We start from the raw sequence: 10,929 nt of genomic DNA on the forward strand, positions 1-10,929 counted from the left end.
GACTACTTGCACTTTTTATTAATCGATTTATAATTTTTCTTAATTGGTTGTGATATCGTATAATGATGTATGCTTGGTCGTAGTGTTTTTGATGCGTCATGCTAGTGATATACAATAAATATTCTAAAAATCTACCTTGGCAAGAATGAGAGTCCTTATGATTTGAGCTATAATTGTTTCGAATAAATATATGAATTGTGTGAATGATTAATGGTGGAATCCTGTGTCCTAGTGTCTCTTGATCCTGTGACAAATATTGTGTATATATTTTTATTTTTAAATCTTTACAAGTCCGAGCAACGAACTTTTACTTATCACTAAAAAAAAACTACAACAATGTTTTGTTGGGTATGTACTCAAATAAATAAAAGGGAAGGATCCGTTGACATGGTTATAATGAAATAATCTTGACATTTTAGCGTCATTTTCTCTACTAAACCCAACCGCAAATTTTTTTATGACATGTTCTTCTTAGAAGTATATACATTCCACCAAAAATGAGAGCACTCCGAGATGTATAAGACCATCGTGTACCATTTTGAATATCAACCGTTGCATATTAACTGTTGAAATTAAAATTTGTGGATGGTGAAGTTTCTTATTTCAGAATACTCTCATCTTTTGTGGGAATGTACAATTTTATATGAGGAACATGTCACCAAAATATCGACTTCAAATTCATTTTTGGTACTGTCTTACGCGTGTTATGATCGTAAGACTGGGAAGATCTTGCTTCTTTAGCTAACTTTTCTAGTAAAAACAGAAAAGTTCTTCTCTTAAACTTAAAAGAGGAGGGATCCCCTCACACTTTTACTATCACACTATCTCACAGGTTGGAGATCATTTTTGCGAATAAAAACCAAACCGAAACGGATTTATACCTAATATTTTGGGGACATGTTACTATTACAAAGCTCTACATTCTTATCAAAAATGAGCGTATTCCGAGAAGTATAACACCACCATCTACTATTTTGAAAATGAGCAGTTGAAAATCAACGGATTTCTGGCCGTCGAAATTAAGACCGGTAGATTGTGAGGTTTTACATTTGGGAATGCGCTCATTTTTGGTAGGCATGTAGAACTTGATAAGAGGAACTTATCCTCAAAATATTAGCTTCAAATCCGTTACGGTATAGTTTTTATTCACAAAAATAATGTGCAAACGTGTGAGATAGTGTGAATGGATCCTTCTTCAACTTAAAAACACGGAAAGATTGGAAATGCCCTTTTTTTTTTTAATTATTATTAAGAATCATCATGAGCCATATGGACCCAAAACAGGCTTTTGGCCATAGCAGATAGCAATGAACCACCAGGTCCACCACACTCCTATCCCATTTATTTATTTTTTTCTCACTCTTAAACCTTTCTTCTACTTTTTCTCTCTTAAATCTCTTTGAATTTTAAAATGCATCGACGTTTTTCGGATATTTCGTGTGGCCGCCGACTGCCGAGAATGATAAAGATTAGACACTAACAGTGCCCTTTTAGCTAAGTTACAAAATGTCAGAAATGGAATAGGCTGGCGACTGAAACTGTGTCGCGGAACATAGTGCTGTTGCCAAGGAAGAAGAATGTTACATTTGCATAAGTTTACCCTTTGACACCTACTAGCAAGGTCAAGATCTTCCCCATGATTTAGGAGTTGGAACTTGAGACGGAATTGTGGCAAATGAGACATTGACCAACTCCCCTCCGCTAACTATTATTAACATATAAAACTGAAACGAGGGTTTTCTTGCATGTGAACAGCTTGACATACTTCTGATCCCCTTTTTTTTTTTTTTGGTACTAATAAGAGAATTTTAGTGCTATGTTTTTAGTTTTGCAAGTTGCGTTATGGATAGGTTTCTGTTTGCTCCCTTACATCGCCGCATTGGCGTTTTTCAGACATTACATGGGGCTGACTGCTGAGAGTTGGAAAGATTAGACACTAATAGGCACCTTTTATCTGAATTATAAAAACTTGGAGATGGGTGATGCAGATTGCAGGGTGTGTTGGTTCCCTGGCAAGGTCAAGACTCACAAGATGCAAATACTTGTACATCAAATTTTCTCTTCTAAAGCAGCAGAAGGTAAGAATATCTGCTATCAAAAATGTTACTCCAAAATAACAAGACCTTGAATACTTGAACATATCCAACCACTTGTATTAATATTAGGATTTGAGAACAGAAGAAGGTTTGAAGATCAATTACATAAAACAGCAGCTAGTAAACTGTAAACACCAATTTAGAGCAACTAGTCTAAATCAGAGAACCAAATCCAACATTCTTCGACTTACCAAGTATATATGCTCTAGTGGCGAGTCACACACGAAAACCATGTGCAAGAGGTGGTGGAATACCTCGAATTGGACTTGACAACGGATTTGGCTCGCGATGACTGCTTTCTATCTTCTTTAACAGACTGCTTTCCTTCTAGTTTAGCAGGCTTCTTGGAAACTCCAGCAATTTTATGAGTAGTCACACATGAAAAACATATGCAAGTGATGGCTGAATCCCCGGAATTGGACTGCTTGACAACGGGTTTGGCCTGCAATAAGTGCTTTTCTTCTCTTTTAACAGGTTGCTTTCCTTCTTGTTTGACACACTTCTTGACATCTGCAACGATCTGACGAGTAATCTCGATTACGATCTCGCAAGTATCATTCACGAGATATCCCTTGCTTGAGTCGTGCAGTTGACTAAGAGGCAAAAATTTCAAATAACCCCATGCGACAGTAGATGAAACAAATGGTTTTTCACCCGCTGCAAAACCAACATATCAAAGATCAAGATCCACAAAATAGTAGAGCATTTTTTCTAAAGAAAAAAAGATCAAATAGAGGATTAATTAATACCAACTGTCTTCGTGTTTGCGGGATTAGTTTGGCTAGTAATTGCAAGCCTGTACTTGACATTCACCGGAGAATTGGCCGAGTCCTCACGGTAAAGATACACTGATAAGTGATCAAACACCTCCCCACTTCCCATGGGATAAATCTTTACCTTCCTAATGAAAAAAGAAGGCAAGAAATGGTGAGGGATAACAAGAAACAAGAAGAAAAATGAAACAAATTAAATCCTACCATTTAGCACCGGCAGCACTGAAAACATCCGAGCATTGGTACTCTTTGTTGGTCAAGTACAACTGAGAAAAGTTATCGATCTTCCAAATGAATCTGACTGATGAAGCCATTAGATGCTGCTAGATTATTAAACCTTTCAGTAAACTATCTTGAACATTTGATGAAGCCAAATGAAATGCAAATTCCAAGTTTTATAGAGGCAGGAATATAGTAGTGGGTGATAGCTGACACTGCCCTACTCTGACGAAACTGCCCTACCTACTTATTGTAGTAATACTACAAGGCCAAGAAAACTCCTCCTTAAGGATATCACTACAGTCTACAGCTAGTGTAAGCAAAATTTGGCAAATGAAAAGAAGAGTGCAGAGACATTAAAGAGCTAAAAACAAAAATGATTCTTAAAAAATGCTACCTATACAAGAGGGTTAGGGATGTTTTAGATGAATGGCTTTGATTTGGGGATAATTAGATGGTTGAATTTGGTGATAGTAACTTCAAACTGATTGCCATATAAGACACTAGGTAAAATAATGAAGCTGGAATTAAACAACCACAGGTATACAAAAATGGAACAATTCAGCAGACAGGAAACTTCCTAATGTCTACAAATGGAGTAATGGGGTCTTTCTTATGACTTTCAAAAGAGAAAAACACCTAACACCATAACTCTAAGAGGTAAGCCAGACTGTGCGATAAATGTGAAAACAAAACAAATATTCACACCGATCGAGTTAGCTTTCACGAACCATTGTTTTTTCAATTAGCGGACTATTAAATTTTGATCAATAAAAAAAATAAATAAAAAATGATCAATAAAGAATTTAGTGCTGAAGCCGTTATCAAATTCCATTTAAATGTGCACGATATAATACAAACCATTCCATTTAAATGTGCATGGTTAAAGTGGTTTCAGAAGTCATTGAAACTAGTGAGGTACGAATTTCCTGCCTTACAAGGCAAAAGAGAGTACAATTCAGTTTCAAATTGGACAATCAGACGTGATAGTTAAATGCCATATCAGATGCCGAATCTGACTTCAACATTTTTTTAGCAGAACAAATGTCGCTTTGAAAAGTGCAAAGTAGCAGAACGAACAAGAACACTTAACAAATGCAGTTGAATCACCATTACATCTGAATGAGATATTAGATATGGCTAAGCACTGGAGCCATTTAAATCTCCCAATAGAATGCTGACTATGCTGGGGTATTCAACTATAATGCTCATTAACTCTAAACAATATGACACAATTAAAACATACACTAATGGTAATATTGCCTGAGCCAAGCAAGATTGACAATGGGGCTCATACCATAATCCAGTCATTATAAATAAGAAACATGATATCAGTGTCAACACATGGAATTGTTGGGGAAAGTACTAATAATGTAACTGAGAAGAAGATACTTAGCTCAAAATAATGTTGCTGATGTTGCTGCACAGAAAATGTAAAGGCACGTATACGATACGTTGTCCTAAAGGCAATATCGCCTGCCACTCCTCTGAGATGCTACAGCAGTTGGCGAGTCACCTCCAGGATACAACTACAGTTAGTACCCCTCAATGTAGCATACAATGAGGGTACCCTTAGAGCTTGGCAGAACTTAAAACAGTAGAAGATGTTTACAGAAAAAACAGAGGAAGAGTAGAAGAGATGTTTCTCTGTGGTGTGTATTTTCTGAGCTTACAACTACTCTCTTATATAGTGTTTGTGTAGTTACAAACAAGAAAGAAAACCCATGCGTATGACAGTCAAAGAAAACCCATGCGTATGACAGAAATACTGGTAATGTTGGGTTAAAGATAGTGCATGGAGCAGTGTGTTGCTGCCAAGCCAAATACGTACAGATAAGGGAGCCAGGACAAAACACGTACAGACAAAGAAGCCAAGACAAGCACGTTCAGACAAAGAAGTCAGGACAAAACGCGTGCAGACAAAGAAGAGATTCTTCTACTTGTGTGGAAAACACGTACCAAAAATTTCAGCAAAAAGATAGGATCTAAAGCACCCGCACCCGCACTCGCACCCGAGCCCGACCCGACCGACCGACCGGACGGCGGCGGCGTGCGTGCTTCTGTGCGAAGCACCGCGCGTACGGGAAAGGCAACCTTGCCCTAGTCTAGGCCTTCCCTCAAAGCACAAAAGTCTAATGACCCAAGGGCCATGCCCTTATAGCCAATTCTATGGTATTTAAGTCTAAAACTCTTTAGATTTTAGTCAATGTGGGACTATTGTTTTATCTATTCAAATGAAAAAACAATTAATGGGCAATAGGTCTAGGGATCAAAACATAGTCCATGTAAAAAATTGGTAATTTTTAAAGCGTTTTTTCTAACAATCCCCCACATGAAAGATAAAACATATCGACGAAATACGAGAAAACATAATACATCAATATTAGGCTAAGGTGTCCCAGAGATTGAACCTTAACTTAGTGAGAGGTTACCGGAACTGCTTGTTGTTACGGTGAACACAATGTCTTGAACCGTCAACAGTGAGTGCAATTCAGAAATAACAACCACACTTTGATGTCTCAAAGAAAAAGAAAGCTGCCAAGCTCTTGCCGTTGTGCCCGTTTTGGCTGTGGGCTAAATCCCGGACTTAATGAATGTCTCTAGAGAAAAAGCTCAAATTCTCATAGGAAGCGGCCCCACTTCCAACATCCACATAGGTGAGTCCATTAAGAGTGTCCTGCCACACTCCGCTTTAAGCAAAGCCATGGAACTCATTAAGATCTTGACAGATCATCCTAAAACATGCAGGCAACACTATCATACGGTTACACCATAGGGAGGGACAAAGATAGTGCTTTCTCTCGACATCACCAAAAATTAGTTATCTCATTGAACCTTGATCTTGGAGCTCCATTCACAAGGTTGAGTGTCCTTCATGGCGATTTATTCTATGAGCTTGAGTCCCATCCCCTTCGATGTGGATCTAACTACCTCTCTAGATAACCCTTTCGTCAAAGGATCTGCAATATTCTCTTTAGACCTTACAAAGTCTATAGAGATGATGCCAGTAGAGAGTAGTTGTTTCACTGTCTTGTGTCTTCTTCGAAGATGTATCGACTTTCCGTTGTATACACTATTCTTTGCGCATCCAATAGCAGCTTGACTGTCACAGTGGATTGCGATCGAAGACACAGGCTTGGGCCAGAGTGGAATTCCACCCAGGAAACCTCGTATCCATTCAGCTTCCTCTCCAGCTTTCTCCAAGGCTATAAACTCAGACTCCATGGTGGATCGGGCTATACATGTCTGTTTGGTAGACTTCCATGACACAGACGCACCACCAAGTGTGAAGATGTACCCACTAGTGGATTTGCACTCATCTGAGTCTGATATCCAGTTAGCATCACAATACCCTTCTAGCACAGCAGGATACTTCCCAAAACTTAAGCAATAGTTTGAAGTTCCTCTCAGGTACCGTAGAACTCTGTAGAGAGCATTCCAGTGATCCTGCCCAGGGTTGCAAGTGTACCTGCTTAATCTACTCACAGTATAGGCAATATCAGGTCTTGTACAGTTCATTAAATACATAAGACTGCCAATAACACGAGAATACTCAAGTTGATAAATACCCTCACCCTTGTTCTTTTTCAATTTGCAATTGGGATCATAAGGAGTAGTTGCAGGTTTAGCATTTTCATGATTAAATCTCTTAAGCACAGTTTCAACATAATGAGATTGACTAAGACTATATCCATCAGACATCTTTCTGATTTTCATCCCTAAGATTACATCAGCAGGGCCTAAGTCTTTCATGTCAAAGTTTTCGTTAAGCATGCTTTTAGTGGTATTAATACTATCAAGGTTACTACCTAATATGAGCATATCATCAACATATAGGCACACAATAACATGAGAATCATCCACAGATTTAATGTAAACACATTTATCAGATTCATTAACCTTGAAGCCATTAGATATCATTACATGATTAAATTTTTCATGCCACTGTTTAGGTGCTTGTTTTAAACCATACAAAGATTTTTTCAGTTTGCATACTTTATCTTCAAAACCTTTCACAACAAAACCTTCAGGTTGGTCCATATAAATTTCTTCATTCAATTCACCATAAAAAAGCAGTTTTAACATCCATCTGATGTATATGCAAATCATAAATAGAAGCAATAGCAATCAGCATCCGGATAGAAGTGATTCTAGTGACCGGTGAATAGGTATCAAAGAAATCTAATCCTTCCTGTTGTCTGTACCCCTTAGCTACCAACCTAGCTTTGTGTTTTTCTATAGTTCCATCTGTTCTAAGTTTCCTTTTGAAGACCCACTTGCAACCTATGGTTTTACTACCAGGAGGTAAGTCTACAAGCTCCCAAGTTTCATTTTGTTGAATGGAATCCCACTCATTATTTGAAGCTTCTTCCCAGAAGGGAGCTTCCGGAGAAGTCATAGCTTCCTTATAGGTTTGGGGTTCAGACTCTACCGTAAGAGTCACAAAATCTGGACCAAACCTTTCTCGGTTCTGACCCTCTTACTTCTTCTAGGTTCGGTTTCAGCATCTAGAGACGGGGGTTGACTAGTCGAAGGAACATCTGAGAGATCATCGCGGACCCTTTTATGAGGTCCAGACCCTAAAGGGAAAATGTGTTCGAAAAACACTGCATCTCTGGATTCCATTATGGTGTTCTCACCAATTACCATGAACCTATAAGCACTAGTGTGCTCAGGATATCCTAGGAAAACACAATCTACAGTTTTAGGTCCTAGTTTGGTTTTCTTGGAACGAGGAGTGGCCACCTTGGCCAAACACCCCCACACTTTAAAGTATGCATAGGACGGTTGTCTTCCTTTCCATAACTCATATGGAGTTTTGTCGGATTTCTTAAATGGAACTCGGTTCAAGATATAGCAAGCAGAGAGAATTGCTTCCCCCCACAGGTTCTAAGGTAGCCCTGAACTAGCTAACATAGCGTTCACCATATCTATGAGTGTTCGGTTTTTCCTTTCAGCTACTCCATTCGACTCAGGTGAAGAAGGTGCAGTAGTTTCATGAATGATGCCATTAAGTTTGCAGAATTCTCCTATAGGTATCACATACTCACCGCCTCGGTCCGACCTAAAAGTTTTATTAGTAACACCTCTTTGGTTTTCTACTTCAAGTTTATATAATTTGAAAGCGTCTAAGGCTTCATCTTTACTTCTAAGAAGATAAACCTGACAGTATCTTGAGTGATCATCTATAAAAGTGATGTACCATTTTTTACCTCCTCTAGTTGGTGTTGATTTCAAATCTCCCAAATCTGAGTGGATTAGTTCTAGGGGAGTTGTACTACGTTCAACCTTTTTGTTAAAGGGTTTTCTAGCATATTTAGATTCAACACAAATTTCACATTTATGACCTCTGTCAAAGTTTGTTTTAGGAATGCAGCCAAATTTAGCAAGTCTTTCAATAGATTTGAAATTAACATGTCCTAGTCTATCATGCCAAACATGTGAGGAGTCACAAACATAAGCAGAAGAAGATGCATTATCATTCAAGTTCAAAGAAAGTACACTAAGCTTAATCATGTTATCAGTGACATATCCTTTTCCTACGAAGTCACCACCTTTAGAGATTACAACTTTGTTAGACTCAGCTACAAATTTAAAACCTTTCCCAAGTAAGATGGTTTCTGAGATAAGATTCTTGCATATGTCCGGGACGTGATACACGTCATTCAATGCGAGAGTTTTTCCTGAAGTGAGCTTCAATTCAACCTTGCCTTTTCCTACCACTTTAGAGGTAGAAGAGTTTCCCATAAACAATTTCTCATCGTCTCCTACTTTGTTATAGGAGGAGAAAGCATTTCTGAACTTACAGACATGCCTAGTGGCTCCAGAATCAAGCCACCAGTCTCTCACATTGGTCACATTGGAGACAAGGTTGACTTCAGACACCATGCCAGTAAAATATCCAGAATCATCTACTACGTTTGCCTTATTTTTCTGTTTAGGATCATTTTTGGTCTTTTTAGGTGCCCTACAGTCCTTGGCCATATGACCAGTTTTCCCACAGTTATAGCAGTCGCCTTTGATGGTGTTTTTGGAGACACCACCCTTTGGCTTAAGATGGTTACCTTTGGAGTTACGTTGTTTGTTACGTTTACCATTTTTGCTGGATTCTCCGTGCTTTTTCTTTGACGCAGTGTTATCGTCCAGGACATGAGCTTTGTTTGTCATGTCTTTGCTCAGCATCAGGCTCTTGTCCTTGCAACACAGAAGTTCCTCCACCTGGATCTTTTTCCCCAGCTCCACCATGGTGATTTCACGATTCTTGTGTCGCAGCCTCCTCTTGTACTCGTTCCATGAGGGTGGTAGCTTTTCAATCACTGCAGAATGCATGCCTTCAGCAAGAATAGAAGCCAAGACAAGCACGTTCAGACAAAGAAGTCAGGACAAAACACGTGCAGACAAAGAAGAGATTCTTCTACTTGTGTGGAAAACACGTACCAAAAATTTCAGCAAAAAGATAGGATCTAAAGCACCTGCACCCGAGCCCGACCGACCGGCGGCGTGCTTCTGTACGAAGCACCGCGCGTACGGGAAAGGCAACCTTGCCCTAGTCTAGGCCTTCCCTCAAAGCACAAAAGTCTAATGACCCAAGGGCCATGCCCTTATAGCCAATTCTATGGTATTTAAGTCTAAAATTCTTTAGATTTTAGTCAATGTGGGACTATTGTTTTATCTATTCAAATGAAAAAACAATTAATGGGCAATAGGTCTAGGGATCAAAACATAGTCCATGTAAAAAATTGGTAATTTTTAAAACGTTTTTTCTAACAGGAATGAGGCTAGAAAAAATAACAGATACAACGCAGCATAAGAGTACCCATATTCAAACATTATATTTAAGGAGTATCAAATTTATTGTTGCATTAGATAAAATATCAATCAGTACTGATATTGCCATTGGAGATAGCTGCCAGAATAAAAAACAATAATAAAATAAAAATCATTTCTATTTAAAAGCAAATAATCAGAGTATCAAATACCCTCCATGTTGCCATAGCTGGTTCCTTCTAAACATGTGAAGAAAGGCTCTCCATGTAACCAGCAATACTGTAAGTAGATTCGGGCGTTAACATTGGCAAGATTCCAGTGATGTCAAACTCCTGAAAAGACTTCATTTGCCAATTGTAACAATAGATTAAGACTTCATCTCTTTCTTGTTCTATATCCTTGGGCACCAGGATTATCAAGTTACTCCCACTAATTGATACAAAATCATACCTCTCATTCATAAGTTTTTCCGAGTAGGGACTAGAAGTAAACAATATAGTCTCTTCGATCCAATGACTACTAGTAGAATCTGAGTTCCCCCTCTTCATGTCATCAGCAACCAATTGCCAAAGCCTAATTGTGTCCATTCTTGTCCTCTTTATAAGAGCGATACGTCCATTAACTTCAATCAAATCATAATCATTCATTTCATCTTTAACGAAGAAATCCTGCGGAATAGGAAACTCAACAAACTCCTCACTTCCGACATTAAATGCCACTATAGAGTTTGGTGCATCCGTCCAATATATAGAACCATTTAGATGTACGCCGTCTTCTTTTACCATACATCTTCGATTTTCGCTCACATTTTTTTCTTTCCACGAACAGTGTCGTCCTCCACTGGCTATTGTAAAGACACCGCATACTCTATATTCTGCAATGTCATGGTCGTCGTCTTCATCATCCATTTCAACTTCAGTTATATCTCCTATGCATATAACCTTGTATACTTTATTAATTTGATCAAAACCAAACCTATAACGGGGTCGTACATGAACCATGGTATCTTTCTGGTCTCCTTTACCGTAGAAATATCCAGATTTTTTGAATGGGGATACAAACCATGGTGTCAT

The 10,929-nt window shown here is 38.5% G+C and overlaps 2 protein-coding genes across 2 annotated transcripts; both read right to left on the reverse strand.

The window, feature by feature from the left end:
• Nucleotides 1-2,129: 2,129 nt before the first annotated feature.
• On the reverse strand, nucleotides 2,130-3,344 carry LOC113277790 (ubiquitin carboxyl-terminal hydrolase 12-like). The gene is made up of 3 exons (XM_026526782.1): nucleotides 3,074-3,344; nucleotides 2,846-2,997; nucleotides 2,130-2,753 (listed from the first exon to the last, which is right to left on the reverse strand). The coding sequence occupies exons 1-3, from the start codon at nucleotides 3,181-3,183 to the stop codon at nucleotides 2,302-2,304; spliced, it is 714 nt and encodes a 237-aa protein (XP_026382567.1). The 5' UTR covers nucleotides 3,184-3,344; the 3' UTR covers nucleotides 2,130-2,301.
• A 6,751-nt stretch (nucleotides 3,345-10,095) lies between these two features.
• On the reverse strand, nucleotides 10,096-10,929 carry LOC113279582 (F-box/LRR-repeat protein At2g40920-like). The gene has a single exon (XM_026528264.1). The coding sequence runs from the start codon at nucleotides 10,927-10,929 to the stop codon at nucleotides 10,096-10,098; it is 834 nt and encodes a 277-aa protein (XP_026384049.1).

Source organism: Papaver somniferum, chromosome 5, assembly GCF_003573695.1.
Source record: "Papaver somniferum cultivar HN1 chromosome 5, ASM357369v1, whole genome shotgun sequence".
NCBI lineage: Eukaryota > Viridiplantae > Streptophyta > Magnoliopsida > Ranunculales > Papaveraceae > Papaver > Papaver somniferum.